Source organism: Rhyacophila brunnea, unplaced genomic scaffold (genome assembly GCF_057557595.1).
Source record: "Rhyacophila brunnea isolate RB1 unplaced genomic scaffold, BYU_Rbru_1.0 scaffold_7, whole genome shotgun sequence".
Classification (NCBI taxonomy): domain Eukaryota; kingdom Metazoa; phylum Arthropoda; class Insecta; order Trichoptera; family Rhyacophilidae; genus Rhyacophila; species Rhyacophila brunnea.
The window spans coordinates 33,454,645-33,472,797 of record NW_028233339.1 but is presented as its reverse complement, the minus strand read 5'-3'; the positions used below and the strand labels follow the sequence as shown (position 1 = coordinate 33,472,797).

At 35.0% G+C, this 18,153-nt stretch overlaps 1 protein-coding gene across 3 annotated transcripts; it reads right to left on the bottom strand.

Annotated features, from left to right (window-relative positions):
- Window positions 1-2,418: 2,418 nt before the first annotated feature.
- Window positions 2,419-17,970, bottom strand: LOC147064744 (hemolymph lipopolysaccharide-binding protein-like). Of its 3 annotated transcripts, none has more exons than XM_085958026.1 (5): window positions 17,743-17,970; window positions 7,630-7,884; window positions 5,607-5,810; window positions 4,454-4,705; window positions 2,419-2,694 (listed from the first exon to the last, which is right to left on the bottom strand). In XM_085958026.1, exons 1-5 carry the CDS (start codon window positions 17,840-17,842, stop codon window positions 2,516-2,518), a joined length of 990 nt encoding a protein of 329 aa, XP_085814152.1. In that variant the 5' UTR covers window positions 17,843-17,970; the 3' UTR covers window positions 2,419-2,515. The 3 variants fall into 3 exon arrangements, with proteins under 3 accessions (XP_085814152.1, XP_085814153.1, XP_085814151.1); XM_085958027.1 differs by lacking the exon at window positions 17,743-17,970 and adding an exon at window positions 9,174-9,421; XM_085958025.1 differs by lacking the exon at window positions 17,743-17,970 and adding an exon at window positions 9,320-9,421.
- Between the last annotated feature and the right edge of the window lie 183 nt (window positions 17,971-18,153).

Sequence of the window (18,153 nt, the reverse complement as noted above, 5' to 3'; positions counted from 1 at the left end):
CGTCATCATCATGCATTCAAAACATCAAAGATAAATTGAACTTCATTTGACTGTTTTGTCTTTTCATACACAAATATGTCACAAAGACTATCGAGAAGTAGGTAACTAACTTTGTGAGAATATGGAGAACTTGAAGACGGGATGATTGACCCCGTTGCCGACTCAAGTAGAAAGCCGACTAGTCTGACTTTGACAGCTGATGAATAATAGGAATGTATATTATTTATAAATAACACTGATAGTTAATATATTTGATCTGAGATTTTTTTTATAATTCAATTTGAAACGAGAAAGGACGAATCAATATTTCAAGCAATCTGAGATCTGATTTTCACTGCTGAACAGTGGACCACTCGTTGCTTGTGCAAATAGATATGCTCAGGCTTTATTAGTACGACGATCGATCACTGGAATCTTGAAGACGATCAACAGTATCATGGAGGGTACCCATCTGACACTCCTGGCGAGATCTGAGGACGTACCTTACAGGTAGACGGTTTGCCTACAAAATAGCACTCAAGACTTAGCAGTCTAGGTTTCCAGCATCCACTATTGGGCAACAACAGATGTTTTTTTATGTGTCCTCAGGGCTCGAAATGGACCGGAACGCACCGGAGCGCCGTTCCGGTTCATAAAATCCACAAAATTATCGCTCCGTCTCGTGGAAATATTAATTTGACCGTCTGAGTTAGATATTTAATATTAATAAAAAATAACACACTTATTTTTATAAATCACATTTACAATAATTAATGTAGTATAGTATGATATAGTTGATATTTTCGTAAAATTATCGAGCGCTCCGGTTCGTAAAATTTTTCATTTCGACCGCTGTGTGTCCTGCATGCTGCATATGAGACAGCTAGGACCAATACCTTGGGTAAGCCACACCGGCTACAGTACCGTCACGGCCAAGCTACGCGGTCATTCGTATTACGCATTAAATATATGATATTATGGGGACATGTGATTTTCAGTGGTAAAAAAACGATGGCATTCGGTACCAACCTGTAGTGAGACTTTTAAGGCGATGTCTTTACTAAACCTTTCTTCCAGAGGCACCTAACGGAAAAATACAATGCTTGCAATTTGAGACATTTTTTGATAATTTACAATGTCACCTATATTGATTAATAAATATGTATCTGAAAACATTAAAAAGAATAATATTTTTTTATTTTAAGTCAAAGATAATGTGAATTTGGTGCAGGATCCCATGTTATTATTACATATTATTTTATAGTCATATTTATTATTAAAATGTAATTTATTAAGTTTTCTATTTTTCAGTGTATAGATTTTTGACCAATTCATAATTTTAATATTTTTTTATATTTATGAACACACCATACATATCCACGTTTAGAGAAGTTACGCGCGACTGTCGCTAGTCGCCTATATGGGAGGTCTTCATATGCAACATCGGTACGACTTTCCTAAGAGGTTTGATTTATGACTGTGCGGCAGACGAGGCGAGCTTAGATGTGCGAGCCAGCTTAAGTAGAAATACAATATTTTCATAGGTATTTGGCTAAAATAGTGTTTTATTCCGAGAACATAATATTATCTTTCGTACTGCGCGACGATCAAAAACATATTTATTTTTCGAAACACTCGCTATGAGATAATGATAATATTTACATTAGGTTTTTATTTTTAAATTAAACCATTACTCTATAATCTAACATAATATTATATAGGAGGCCTTATTGTCAGATAAAATATCGGTTGAAGGATTGCGCTCGGACTGTATTATTTGGAGAATTAGGAATAAAGGCCATCTCCCCCGGTGCCTTTCCGTTCATGAGTCTTTTCATATCCGATTTGATTTCGGCGTGCATCGACGGGCAGTTGGAAAACGTCAATTAAAAGGTTTGTTTTACCTCAGCAACTTAAAGTATTGTTCAATTGTCAGATGTAATGCTGTATTTTGGATAGGTAAATAAATGTCATGAAAAAAGACATAGTTTTACTTAACATTTGACTTTCTATTTTAGTGCATAGTTCATAATATTACTGCATATCGAAATACTGTCTCTTGAATACAAAAGAATTGATTAAAAGTTGAAATTTATTATTGTTTAACGGCAAACTAGCAAAAAAAATCTTGCAAAAGGCGAAACAAATATTAATTCAATATCAAAATAATGCAGCATAAAGTTTCATCCATTATAGTCATACAACGACATTAATAATTATTGTTTTAAATTAACGAATTAATTATACATAATATTAATTCACGTGAATATTAGTTTTTAATTACAGATTAATTAAAAAAAACTACTAAATAATAATATGTAGTTAATTACTACAAGTTACGCACTCCTAAGCTTTTAATTATTAAAGTACATTAAACTATTTTTTATACAGCGCAATCACTCTTTGGTTTTTCCCCTACGATAATAAAAGTAGTGGATATTAATTTATCGTAAAGTTTAATTTTTCAAAAGGGTAGTGTTCATTATTATACTAAATACACTGATGCTATACATGGGATGATTCTAATTTCTAATTATTATCTTTTACGCAGATTGCTGATGATTCCTTTTTTTTCGCAGATGAATACCGCTCGAACAGAACACGGGAAGTCGTGAAGTAATCCAGTAGTGTGCATTGATCCACAATTTTCATTTGCTCCTGAATCTGGTTGACCACCACCCCACTGCGTGAATCCCGTAAGTTCCAATAAATCACCTTCAAATATTAGAATAAAATAAACAATGTATTGCATGGTGCGTTTAACAGTACGTTAAGTAACATATTATTTTGTTAAATAAAATCTGCAAAATCACAGTCGAGACGAGTTTTTCTGTGCGACCCGTCTAAAGATCTATGTTACACACGCGCATATGTTAGCACTGATAGCATACATTGGTTAAACACTATTTTTTATATTAGTTTTAAAAATAAATATCTATAAAATAATTTATATTTTACAAAAATATTGTATTATATAACACAATGACAGGTATGTCTTAAAATCAACAGTTGAATACAATCATTTCTAAGTAAGTAAGTCAAGTATTATTCGACATCAACTAACAAAAATATTTTTAAATATTCGCAATATTTATAGTGAATCGATGATTTCTATAATATACTTATATAATAATACTATGTATTTCTGTTTCCGAGAGTTTTGTTAACGTACGCAGAAAAAAGCAGTAGTATAATAATGGGGGATATATTTTTAAAAATGTATCATAGTACCAATAAAATTACAAAACTGAGTATATTTGTTTAATTAAGAGTAAGAGATGGGTAAGAGTAACATCTTTAGCAAAAATGCAACTGAACAGATTTTATTGAGAACATTAATTATAAAAAGGTAATCAAAACTCCCACAATGGTCGAGCAGCTTACGCGTTGGCTTATAATTTCGTAGGTCCCAGGCTCGAATCCTGGGTCTGGCAAATACACATATTATTTTTCAATTTGTATTTGAGTCAGAGTATACAGGTTTTACCCAACTCTACAACTGCCACGCCATTGTCTATGCTCATGTTTGGGGCATAGACAGTGGCAAAGCGAAAGTAAGAATCTGACAGTAGTCTAGAGACCTCGTTCCTGTGTGGATTCTATAAGGACGCTCCAGTATTCGCTGAATTATCAAGTTAAAAGATTCATGTTAAATCTTAGCGATATAATATAATTTTATTTAACACCATGTTATTTACCGTGTAATAACAAACAAGTTAATGTGCGTCGTAATATAAACGATATAAAATACCATTTCATGTATTATTCAACTCTGCCCAAACACTTGTCACACACACGAGCAACCTATCTGATATCAAACGAATAACGGATGTAGTTGGAACAAAGTAAGTAACGACAACATCCCTTATAAGATTATGGACCGAATAGGTTGAGCAAGTGGCTAACATCGATCACTTTGTAAAGACAAAAATCTGTTAATACAAACCATAATATATAACTATTTTTTAAATCTATATCGAATCAAGCTTTGATGCGGGTAAAATTCTAATTATTGATGTAACTAAAAATTATTTCAATTTAGAAATAAATCTAAATTGAAATCCTTTATATATTTATATTTTCTGAAAAAACGAAAGTTTTAAAATAAGAAAAAAAAGTTTAAACTTTTTAATAAAAAAACTTTCATTGTATACAATGTAGGAATAAAAATCTATCTTCCCAAATATGCAAAAAGTATGTAAGTAGTTTTATTCTGAATTTTAAGTTTTTTTTAAATTTAAAAATAATAATAAAATCTTTTTGTTTTTAGATACGTTTTGATTGTTTTAAAAGAAATTTTAAATAAAATGTATGATTTTTTAACTTTCAAATTCGCTCGCAGTGATAATACTTTTGTAGGAGGTATTGAATCATTGACACTACCTAAAATAATATCAACTGACTGCTAACCACACTCTACCATTGCAATTATTTATAATGTATGTATTTTATTATTAAGTGAGTATGTTATTACCTTCTACTGTTACGAATTGTCCTTCCTTAAACATGTCATGGAAACCTAGCAATACGAAGTCAGTATGAAATGCAAAAAGGACTCTGTTATCAGGTTCGATGAACAACTTCACCAAAAAGTCCTTTTCAGCCACGCTGTTGATGATGGCAAGGTATCCTCCTTCGGATTCGCATATTATCCGTGCCTCTGCCCATGGCTTTATATTCATATGTAGCTTATACACACTTCCCAACTGAGGAGCATATATATATCCTGATCCAAAAAATCATTAAAAACAATTTAAAAAATACCAAAAACCATTCATGTCATTAATGCCGTATATGTCAATTTATTTGGCAATTTTACACAGTCTTCAAACGAATAAATAGGTTGCTAATATAAGATTATTATATAGATCGAAAAATTAAAACTCTTTTGTATAAAATATCTATTTGAAAATAAAATGAGACTCAATAAGCATTAATTATTTAAGATTTTATTTAGATAGATTAGGATTTAGGGGTTTTTTATCAATCAAATCGGTTCAAATTAAATTGATATATTTTTTGACGGTGAAGAGAAACTTATCTACAAGATATATATATATATACATAAAAAATATACTAAATATATGAAAACATAGAAAATGGAACTGATAAAAATAAATTAAACTTGGATGCTGTTATGCAGAAAAATCACTATCAAACAAATATATAAAAAATGTAGAGTTTAATGTAATTATAATTATTATAGTGTTTATAAAAATAAATTCAAAAGCGATTAATAAAAAAATAATGATAACAATCTCCTTTTAGTGAATAACATGTAGGGTTTACAAAAAAAACATTAATCTAAACCTTAACTCACTGGTATGTAGGTACATCGAGAAATAAACTCAAATTTATTGTCTCTCATATTGAAACGGTTTACTGCACTTAAATAATAAATAACATAATATTGTTCTTCAAATATTGAAAATAATCGAATAGTAAAATTGCCATGTTTTTTATTTTATTAACTATGAGAATTTCTTTATAGTCAACTACATTATAATATAAAATAAAATTAACTCTGGTATTCCACACATTTTCACATAATATGTGCGTTTTTTCCTTTTTGAACCAGACCATGCAATCTATAATAATGTATTAAAATATAATTCAATATTACTAACCTTTATCGTCCGGTATACATCCGTCACTTTGTGGTATGCTACAACCAGAGTTCATCTGTTTTTGGCATATGAAAACTCCAGGTACTGCACATGGGTAGTCATTTAAGAATCCAGTACGATGCAAAGAGCCACAATCTTCATTGCCTCCTCCATTATTTGGATCATTGGGTAACCATTTGTGGAAAAAATATTGTATTGGGAGACCTAAAACATTACAAAAATTACAACTTATTATAATCACTTAATAACCCACGGTGGCCGCGCGGCATAAGCGTTGGACTACAAAGCCGTGGGTCCCAGGTTCGAATCCTGGGTCTGGCAAGTACAAAAATTGTTTTTCAATTTGTGTGTGTATGGACCTAATAGGTTGAGCAAGTGGCTGACATCCATTTCTCGTAAAAAACAAAATCTGTCAATACAAACCTCCACTCTGTGGTGGCCCATATGATCCTATCAGGATCGGACATGGTCGGGGAAAAAAAATCACTTAATGGCTTGAACATACGTGATTAAAATGTCTAAATAATTATTTAAATTTGATGGAGTCTTTTATTGACATTTCTATTTTTGCACAAGTTATTTTAATTATTGTCGCTAAATCTCTAAGCCCGCTAAAACACTTTTTTAATATTATGACAAAATCAATAAAAACTTTTTGAACCAAAAAGGTTTTAGAACAGTACTTTAGAACTTGTAACAGTAGTTTATAGCGGGAATTGATAGACGCATTGATTTTGTTTCATAAACGACAGTCAATCGTAGCGGATTTTGAAAGAGGTAATAACATTTTCGTGTAGAGTTTTTAATAACGAATCCATTGATATTTAATATACCTTTATTATCTTAATTATTAAAAAAATATAGCGGATTTTGAAATTTAGCGACACTGTTATGGAGGTATTTGATTATTGGTTATCCTTTGAAGTATCATGGTCCAACTGGCTTTTTTGTAAACTTTAAAACATTCGGTTGCACATCTCATTAACAAAAAACTTGGTCCCTTGGTCGTTGGTGTAAAATGAAGGAAACGGGCTCTTGCAATACTTGTGAATTGAAGTATCTGTAAATAGTAATATAACAAATAATACAACCATCATAACTCATAAGCAACGTAATATAGATAGTCAGCACAAAGATTTAAAAATAATTTCCCTTTCCATATAAATGTCTGTTAAATAATGCATATTATAAAACAAGATGTTAGTTTATTGATGTATTATATATTGATGTTGACACCTGTTTGTATGTGTCTTCAATGGATTAAAGCAAAGGTTTCCAAACGTTATCGTCTCGTGATCCCTTTTTGTGTCTAAATATTTTCTAATGACACCCTAAAAAACTACTAATTAGGGCTATGTTAAAATCAAACTAGGTACAGCTACCCATGGTCTTCTCGCCAAGCCATACAAACAATAGAGATACACATTTTCGACTGATTCTGACTTGAAAAAATCGCCCAGCCTACAAATGACACATCAAGGTAAAGTGCCACCCATAAGTACCAAAAATGCCGCATCATATTAGTTTTAGTCTCTGATATAATAGTCATAATATAGACATACTGCGTCGACTATGGGGGTTTTAAAAAAAATGTATTCATATTCCTTTCATAATTTGCTGCTTACAAGCAACGCATAACCTCTTTGCCATATGGCCTATTACTGTCATCCTGAAACTATTGTTGAAACCAGTTGGTAAAGTGAGATATTTTCTATTCAAAACAATTTAACATCGTGAGTAATAGAAGTCACAAAATAGTGCAAAAATATATCATTATGACCACTCATCATACGCGTTATATAAAGATTGCTTGGAAAAAACAACTTGCGCACAGTTTGGATACCACTGGGCTACAATATGGTAGGCTATGAACTTTTAAAATGTTACTCGTTGTCGCAAATAATAATACAGATATTTAGCTGTAGATAATTTGTAGATATTACCTACAGCAACGAAACATCTAGAAACGAATGTATGGATAGCAATGATGATTATTATTAAGTAAAAAAAATATCAGTGTTACCTGTCTCGGTTATGTATTCTCCTTCGGTGAAAATATCATGGAAACCCAAAAGCAAGAAATCAGGATGAGGGGATCCAACTATTGATGTTGCAGGATATCGATTGAAAATTCTCACTAGTGCCGCCACTTCCTCTGCATTAGCAGGCATAGCTAATGTAGCATTTTCTTCACGACATATTCTTATCGCCTGACTCCATACCTTCGGTGTTGGGAAAAATTTGTATAATATGTCAACATTGTCTTGTGTTTCGTATCCTGCAAAATATTGATAATAAAGAATAAATAGAATTCACTTGATAATGATAAAACGTACCTATATTTGGTATTTAAAAACTTTACTTCAGATCATTGGAAGTCTAAGTGAATTGATTCCATAGCATATCATATAAATTATTTAATACGTCACGTAATAATTTGTTCAAATAGTAACTATTATCAAAAATATAAGTACCAAAAGCCAACGTTTGATTCTAATAAAATTATTGTCAATGATTTGGTAGAGAACGTAAATTATCTATATAGTATAGTGTGAGAAAGCGACACCTGTTAAAATATTTTCAATCTATAATTAATAATTAACTATATATATTACAACACACAAGTCAGATGCTTATGACATTAAAAACTAATGTTTTAAAAAATTTAATATTAGTGTTTATATTTATTTATATTCAATTATAAATAAATTTGAAGACAAAATGTAAAAACAAATATAATATAAGAATCTCAATAATAGTTCCCCGAGCTTACCTGGGAAAGTCTATAATATATCTCATCTCTTAATATAGATTGTAAGTGTTTTTTTTTTATATATTTCATTTCATAAATCTATTTGAAATAGTAGAACTATTATTTTAATACAATGAAATAACCAATACGAAAAGGCACATAAATACACTAGATCATAGTTTCTTAACCGGTGGTCCGCGAAGATTTTTGGGTAGGCCGCAAAAATTGTCTGCAGTTCAAAAATAGTTAGTACCTATCCATTTTTAAAGCTTATATTAAATATCTTTCAGAACTCGTGCACCTATAGGGGTTCAGAATGAATCAACAAGTCATTTCCGGAATGAATGACACTATTGTATACAGTAATAAATCGTTTCATAGAAGGACGGGGGGGGGGTGTTTTACCTATAAACCACACATTTGAAGTGGGGTTGTATTATATTTCGACAACTACTGTTTAAAAAAGAGTGTGAATTTAAATATTTATTAGTTTATTCCAATGTTGATGGTCCGCAAATTTTTTTTTGATTTTTTTTGTAGTCTGCGGATGTAAAAAGGTTAAGAAACATTGCTCTAGATACTGACTATTATAAATTATTTTTGAAGTATAAAATGAAAAGAATTATCATGATGTTTGGCTACCAATTTCTCTATATGGGATTCTCTAACATTAATGATCAGCGTCTGTAATTGTCCACAGTCTACTATTTGTAGTATATTTACGTGTTTTATCATAATACTTGTGAGTATGTAGTGTCCAACGTGTAAGGCCAACGGAATTGGATGACGAAAATATTAAAAAAAAACTACATTACCTACAGTAAAATATAATCCAGACTAATTTGTGTTCTGGGACCAGCAATGTACTCACAGCGCCATCTTTACGAAAGAATAGTCTATATCAAAGAAATTAATACATTGGATACATTATGAAAACCGACATATTATGTATAAAAAATACCTCCGTATCCGCAGGAAACATTTTCACACAATGTAAAAATTATTACTGAAAGTATAGCGAAATTCATCATGATGTATGCTTGAACAAAAACCAAATACCGATGATAACTATTGAGATGCAAATACTATTTATAAGAATTTTAAATAACGATAAAGGTAATAAATCAGTAATAATATCCATACCCTGACATTTTATTATCGTTTACTGTATCTTTTTATAGAATAGGGTGACCGAAATGTATTAAACTAAAAAAAAAATAACTAACTTACCTACATGGACTTATGTACAAATTTTAATTACGAAATTAAGTAGGTAGGTATATACCCACATTAAAAAATTTTAAAAAAATACTACAGATTTACGCTTACTATGTTACACACGTACTATCTAGTATTCAAAACTTTGTTCTGAAAATTATTTATTTATTTAATTAATAATACAAAAAATTGTGGACATAACAAATCTAAATTCAAGACGTACACAACATGATATTTACATTATAACAAATATTACCCTCACAAGAGAGAAGAGAAAATAGCAAATAATAATAAAATAACAATAATAAACACAGAAAAATAAAATTTTGAAAACAAAAAACATACAATTTTATACAGAAAAATAAAGTTTCAAAAACAAATGGCAATGTACATCATTGAAAATGTCTATGCCTATAAGGAGTGCATTTACTGATCCCTCGCTAATGGTGCTTGATATGTTTGACACGAGGAAACAGTTTCGTTCCAAAATAAATCATGGCTGCGACCACGTTAGGTATATTGTTGTACGTAGTTAATTGACAGGCGCATGTTAATTCAAATTCATTGGGACATCAAGATTGGAAACCATCGCTCGCTATAACAGGCAAAAGTGTTTCAAGAGCAGAAGAGACCGACGAGATTCAAGAGATTGAAAAGTAAGCATGCCTTGTATAAAGGCAGTAGGAAAATAATCATATGACGAATTATCGAAAAAGGTTAAATATGAAAGAAATTTTTTCTGGACGCATTCTAAATCAAGCTTATAGGAAACCTTATAAGGATACCAGGTCCAAGATTTGATCCTTGAGGAGCACCTGAAAGAGCTTGAAAGACTTTAGATGAACACCCAGCGTACTCGACATATTAATTGACAACGATGCGAAAAATAAGATTTGAAAAAATTTACAAAATTAATCGTTCCGCCTACTGCACTAAGTTAAATATCATGATCAACTCGATCGAAAGCCTTTGTCATACCCGTATAGATTACATCAACTTTACAACAACGAGATATGTATTCAGTACATTCCATAAGGTTGGTAACTGTTGATCGAGTAGATCGAAAACCATGTTGAGCGTCAGTCAGTTGACCATCCACATGAATATATCTTCTAATATATAAAAATCAATATTTGTTTGTTTGTTCGTATTTTATGCGCTGCCATACCGTTCATCCGATTACGATAAAACTTTGTCAACTTATTGCTCGCGCGAAGAGTATAGGCTATATCTTATATATAAAAATGAATGTCTGTCTGTCTGTTTGTCTGTCTGTCTGTTTGTCTGTCTGTCTTTATGTCTGTCCCGTATGGTTCCTATACCATTCATCCGATTGCGATGAAACCTTCGTCAGTTGTTGTGGTAACACCCACAAAGGTTTCTGCATTAGTACAACCATCTTCTTTTTCTTCATTCTATCTTCTTTTATTCGTATGGTCCCTATACCATTCATCCGATCGCGATGAAATTTTGATCAAGTGTTGTGCTCACGCCCGCAAAGGTTTCTGAATTGATAAAACTTTGTCAACTTATTCCTTACACTTGCGCAAAGAGTATAGGCTATATTTTATATATAAAAATTAATGTCTGTCTATCTGTCTGTCCCGTATGCGTTCCTATACCATTCATCCGATTGCGATGAAATTTTGGTAAGTGGTTGTATGCACACCCATGAAAGTTCCTGAATTAAAAAACCCATCTTCTTCTTCTCATTATATCTACTTTTATTCGTATGGTTCTTATACCATTCATCCGATTGCGATGAAACCTTCGTCAGTTGTTGTGGTAACACCCGCAAAGGTTTCTGAATTAGTACAACCATCTTCTTCTTCTTCTTGTTCTTCCATTCTATATTCTTCTATTCGTATGCTTTTCGATTCCATTCATCCGATTGCAATAAAACTTTCGTCAGTAACATTACAGTAACGGCAGGGTTAAGAGACTGCTGAATTTTTTAGCGCCGTAGGTGAAATAAATTTAAAAAAAAATGTAAGATGTCTTCAATTACCGCCTACCAAGCAGCGTTGATAAAAATATTAAGTAGGTAACTACTTATTATATTTCCAGAAATCAATAATTATTTACGAAGTTTTATTTATATTGAGAATTAAACGTTAAAAAAAGAATAAAGATAATTTTGATGCTTTTTATATGTGGTGGTAGACCATGTCTCTAAAATCATACCATAGAAATATTCATCCTCAACCGACACACCAAGAGTCGCCATGGAAGAAGATGTAATAAGGATAGGTACTTTAAAGCAGTCACTCAACAAGTTGGTACAGGAAAACTAATAAATAATGTATTATGACATTATACAGTCCAATAAAAAATATGTAAAATATAACTAATATAACTTTTTGAGCAACTAAATGACAAGTGTTTCTTCGTACTTTTGTAGCAATATGTTTTTGTGTTTAGCTAAGATTTCGAGAATATAATTATTATTATTATCTTAATACATCGTGTCAAATAAAAAAATATTTAATATTTATAAATATTCACAATGCCGTAATTATAATATTTACACAAATTTTTATTTATAAATAAATCATCACACTTTCAATAACATAATACTAAATATAAATATAATCCATTTTATAAATTGTCTATAGAAACAACTATGCTATTTAATTTTCATATTTGTTTCATTACTAGTGGTTGAGCTTTTTGCAGTGGACTGTAATTTGGAAGGAAGATGAGGAATTCCGGATATAGGGGAAGTGGGTGATGAACCAGAATACGAGGCACTGACCTTAATGATGACTACTGGCACTGCCACGGGTCATACATACACGAACTGGTGGTTTTGGGTCACCCTGTTCGCACACTTGTTTCACAGATGGATGATAATGATATTGACGAATGATAATGATTTTTGTATGTATAATTGAACGAATGTCTATTTGATATATTTTGAGTTACTCCTGAGTTTTCCATTAACTACTACCCACGGTAAGCTGTCCGAGTCGGCTGGTTTGTCGTAACCGCCTGTCTCTTTGTAGTTACGGTAGTTTTTTGCCCGTAATTGCTCCTGTGACAACACTACTGGATTTATGAGGTGGGTGGGGAACTAAGGATGGGAATGGGAATATAAATGGCCCAACCAACTAGTTTTAACCATCTTCCGTAAAATAAAATATTATCTACTACGCAATTAATCTGAAAATACCTCACAGAAATATATCATCATTAATTATAGTGCTACAATCTTTGGCGGGTCTTGGTCAAAACACATATTGAAAAAATAACTTTTGAGTTTTTCAAATCCGGCATTCGAACCCGACATTATATGCCTATTCCTTACCGTTCGACCGTCCCGGTGACATTTCTTATTAGGTGAGTAGCTACCTAATGTTAATAAATTCTCAATACTTTACCTAATTCCATTATTAAGGCCTTAAATCAGTTGAAGCACGGTCTAAAAAGATCGTTGCTAGGCGATGCGCGGATTGCGGGTCGCGGGTGCAAATGACGCCTGTCAAACGAAACATTATTTGTCATATAAATCCACAAACTCTCGAGTAAGCCGTGCATCGTGTAGCTCCCGGGTCTTTTGCGCTTTAAAAATCGAAAAGTCATCCGATTTTGAAAAAAAAGGTTTCTCTGTTTTGGCTCGTGAATGTTAACCCGGTGATAAATTTTTTCGAGAGATTCCTCCGGAAAGCCGTAAAACCGGAAAATCTTTTTGAATGTTAGTTTTTTGATAAAGTGTCGCGAGAAAGTGTTTCAAAAAAGTCGGGTTTTGCTCCCAGGCATCGACGGGAGCCCCCTTGCATTCGAAGTCATCGGAAAATTTTCGGAAAATCTCACGGTTTTTCGTGAATCACTTTGATTTCCACTGGTTCTGCCGAACGCGTCCATCTGGAAGCGCCAGCAATCGACCACCGTCTGATCACGTTCGCCTACAGGACTGAGAGGGACCACGCGTCTCTCGCTGCACTTGTGAGCGAGTCACTGCCGAGGCGTTTCAGGACCAAGGGAACCGACTGGGTACGTTTTGACCGCGAGTTTGCTGAGGGTCTGGACAGGATGGCCTCGCGCTCTCCGCCAAAAGACATGCACGCTGCGGTTGAGGACTTCACGAATCTCATCATTGAAAAAGCGGAGGGCACTATCGGAAGGACGACCCCGAGACCGCCGAACCTCGCACCCTGGTGGAAGCCGAGACTGACAAGACTAAGAGACGCGATGAGGAGGGCCAGAAGGGCCTTACAAGCAGCGCGAAGATTGCTAGAGAGGCCACCGCAGGCGGACCATCCGCTTGCGGTCACCTACAGGACCACTAGACAAGTTCAAAAAGGCAATCAGTAAGGCTAAAAAGGTGCACTGGAGAGAGTTCGTCACTGAAATGGGTGGCAATGATCCGTGGGGCCCCCCTTCCGCGTGATGAAGCTGGGCTCACGGCCCGGAAAAGTCATGTCAGCGGTACGGCGCCTCGACGGATCGTTCACCAGTAGCTCTGAAGAGTCCGCCACAGTCCTGTTGGATGCTCTTATCCCGCAGGACAACGAGTCGCTCGACATTGACAACGACCGATTTCAGCAGCTTCGCGTCTATGCACTGCTCCCCTTAAACACTCCGCGATCCGCAGCCACTACCATGTCCGAACTAGGGATCCTGTTTGCCAGCCTCCCGGTCGGCAAAGCCCCGGGGCTTGACTGCATAGATAACGCGCTAGCGAGAAGGGCGTGGTCTCTTGCCTCACACGAGATCACGCAACTCTACAAAGAATGCATGAGTAGTGGCATATTCCCCGACTGCTGGAAGAAGGGTCACCTCACGGTGATCCCCAAAGCCGGCAGTCGCCCTCCTTGTGACCCGAAAGCATATAGACCGATTACGCTCCTTCCCGTCTTCGGGAAGATATTGAAAAGATTGATAAACAGCAGGATTGAGTATCACCTGTCGAAAAACTGTCCAATCTCGCAAAGACAATTTGGGCTTAGACCCGAAAAGTCCACCGAGGATGCGATTCGCTTTGTGATCAACTCTGTGGAGAGCTCTGGCAAGGACCTCGTTGCTGGGATTTTTCTCGACATCGCGGGCGCGTTTGATACTGCGTGGTGGCCCTTGGTCCCAGGGCTCCGTCCTGGGTCCCCTTTTGTGGAACATACTGTTTGACGATGTTCTGTCCCTGCCACTACCTCCGGGCTGCACGCTCGTTGCGTACGCCGACGACTTGCTCCTGCTTGGGGCGACGAGCCGACCAGCACTTGAGCGTGCAGCCACGGACCCCTTGGGCAGAATCCTTAATTGGGGGTTGCTGAACAAGCTGACCTTTGCCCCGAGCAAGACGGAAGCTGTCCTCCTCAGGGGTAGTTCTCGGGTCAACATAACTCGACGGCCACCCACGTTTCGTTTTGGCCAGACCTCAGTGCGTTTCTCCGAAAGAGTTACGTATCTGGGAGTAATTCTTGATGACAAGCTGTCTTTCGTTCACCATGCCAAGACGGCCGTCTCTAAGGCCAATTCGGCCTATCAGAGAATGGCCCGAATGGCAGGCAGCAATTGGGGACTTAAGCCTAGAGCCCTTAAGGTTGCATACGGCGCAATTTTCATGGGAATTACCGGTTACGCCTCCAGCATTTGGCATTCCCGAGTAAACTCCTTAACTCTCGTGAGACGCGCACTACTAAGCGGGCAGCGACTTGCGCTGATCTCGCTTACCAAAGCCTACCGCACAATTTCTACTGACGCGCTTGCCGTACTCGCGGGGGTGCTACCCATCGATCTGCACGTCCAAGTCAGAGGATCGATCACCCTCCTCTTGAGGGGGATCAGCACAACACTTGCCGGTGTCCATCTGACACCACCGCAGAGATCCGAGGACTTTCCTTACAGGAAGACTGTAAGTGACATTGTGTACAAGACCGCATTTGCGGCATAGCAGGCGAGGTGGACCACCTCCCCCAAGGGGCGGCACACTTACCGTTTAATTCCAGACGTATTCTGCAGGCACCAAACTAGAAGACTCCAACCTTCGCACTGGATTAGCCAGTTCCTCACCGGCCATGGCAAGTTTGCCGCCAGACTCCACGAGTTTGGCTTGATAGTAGATGGGCCGGGTTGTACCTGCGGGCATGACCACCAAGATGTTTAACACATCCTCTGGGATTGCCCGCTTATGGAATTCGAACGAGCGGAGCTGTTTGCCAGGGTCCGTCCTCACACGGGCCCAATTGGTCATGGAGATCTGGTAGCAACCGAGGCCAACTTTGCGGCATTTGAGAAATTTGCAGCGTCGTATGGGGAGCGGGATAGTCCCGACTCTTCTGTAGACTCATCCATTTCAATTCGTGACACTCAGTATGCGGGTACACAAAGCGCTTAACGTCAGCGGACAGCAGAGCCAGTCCAAAAAACAAAAATTTTCTTTCTTAACTTTCTTCTTTAAGCACTACGGTGCATGGTTGCAGCATCAGTCCCGTGCGGCTCCGTCTCGGGACGGAATGAGCACTTAAAATCACTTCTTTCAGACACGTTTAAAGCGTCATAGAAAGCGGCCGTGCATATCCACGGTTGAACATATATGACGGGTGGTGGTGGGCACTTTTGTTCTATTAGTAACAATAATAATATATTCATTGACATGTTTTTTTTTAAAAGTAAATGGGTAACGTTTTTAGTCATCTTTACACGATTTAAGAATTAATTGGCCCGTCGTCATCACGAAGCAAAGTGACGTGTTTCTAGCTCGACGTTCTCTCACTGAATGCGAGCGAGTCCAAAATTTCGTCGCGCCTACAATTGAAAATTATTTGCCGTTTCACTGATGCGTCACCTTAAGGAGTAATATCATCTGCTGAATTTAGGTATACGGAGTAAGTATACGTATACCAAATTTTGAACTTGTTTCGTATTAGGTACTTAATGATGTATATTAATTTGTAATATAACGAGAATGTCATCTAATATGTATAACTGTTTTATGTGTCTGTGTGCACTAGCCATTGGTGACTGACCCATGTGAAAATGAATCGAGTAGAATAGTAAAAAAACTTAAATCAATATTATTAAAATGCAAATGAATTATATTATACTATTATAGCCGTAGAATTTTGTCTCCCATGAGAATTGTTTTGGATTCAATGCAGGCTACTTCTTGGATGAAACTATTTATGTCTTCTCATTCTTAACAAATGAAAGAAGGCGGCAGGAGATAAGATCATCACCCCCCGTCTTTATTAAAAATAGTGACATTTGACCAACCCCTCCACCATACATTTTGGATGCACAGCTATTTTCACAAACAAATTTTAATTACCAAAATATTTATTGAAGATGTAAACTGTAATTAAATAAGTACAAAATTCCAAGAACTTCTGTGTATTTCGATACGCCAATTAATATAATGTAAAACATTAATGCAATCATAAATTGACACTTCAATTTGCATAAATTGATAAGGTACCTAATAATAAGTTAATATCGTAATACCTATAAACAGTTACAAGGAATTAAGCCAATTAACAAAAATGTGGGTAAGTACATTGATTAATTATCACCAAGTCATTAATAAAACATTCGTGGAATCGGAAAACACTGATTATGAATAATAAACATAAATGTAAAATGATTTAAATTAATAGCCAATTACTGTCAATCTAAATTATCAATACAAGAGATATAAAAAATAACACTTGTCTAAACTACTGTCTACAACAAGATCTCGGCGACAACAGAAAGACGCTTTAGTCTTGTGTATAAAAATTTTGTGTTGTCATTTTTTGAGAAAACCAATCTGACAAAATCGGGTTTTTAATTTATAACAATAATTCTATTCTCAGCAATTAACTCAGAAGCCCAATAATAATTTGATAATTAACAATAAAAAAATTAATGAAAATAATTTCAACTCTTATTTATTAGTAGTTAGTATGATAGTGAGGTTAATTAATATTGGGTAATTATTGAGTTTGAAGGAAATTAATCATAAACTCACATTAACTGATTATATTGTTGCAGTTAGTTAAATAATTAGGAGAACACAAATTATGACTTATTAAGTGGAAGTGAACAGTAGGTATACAATATTAAATATGGATAACAAATCACATTTTTTTACAATTTTCAAATAATGTCTTTTAATTGGTATTTTTAGTAAAGTAGTAATAAAACGCACACTGTGAAAATCATTTTTTATAAAAATATATATCTACCTACCATTATAATTGTATGGACTGCTCACATTAAAAACAATAATTTCTCGTACTTGTCTTTGTAAAGGTTTTTTGTAATACTCCGATCGAGATGGGGTATTCATTGTAAACTGTAAAAATATTTACCATTGTATCGTATAAAACAGACTTTTCACACTCGGACGCAGCGTTTACACACTTACTATATGCGCACGAATGTACGTGTGCTTCTGCGCAGGTCCGTTTCTAAGTTGTTTAGCTATAGATAGATAAATAAATGGAAGTATTAACGAAAAGAAATTTATTATAAATTGTTGTAATATTTCAAATTTTGTATTAGTTAATAATGTCCCATTGAAGCGAACGAAACATGTCCTGATGACTATTGAATTATGTGGAATAAATTATTAGCCATCATCATTAATCGGGGTCGATC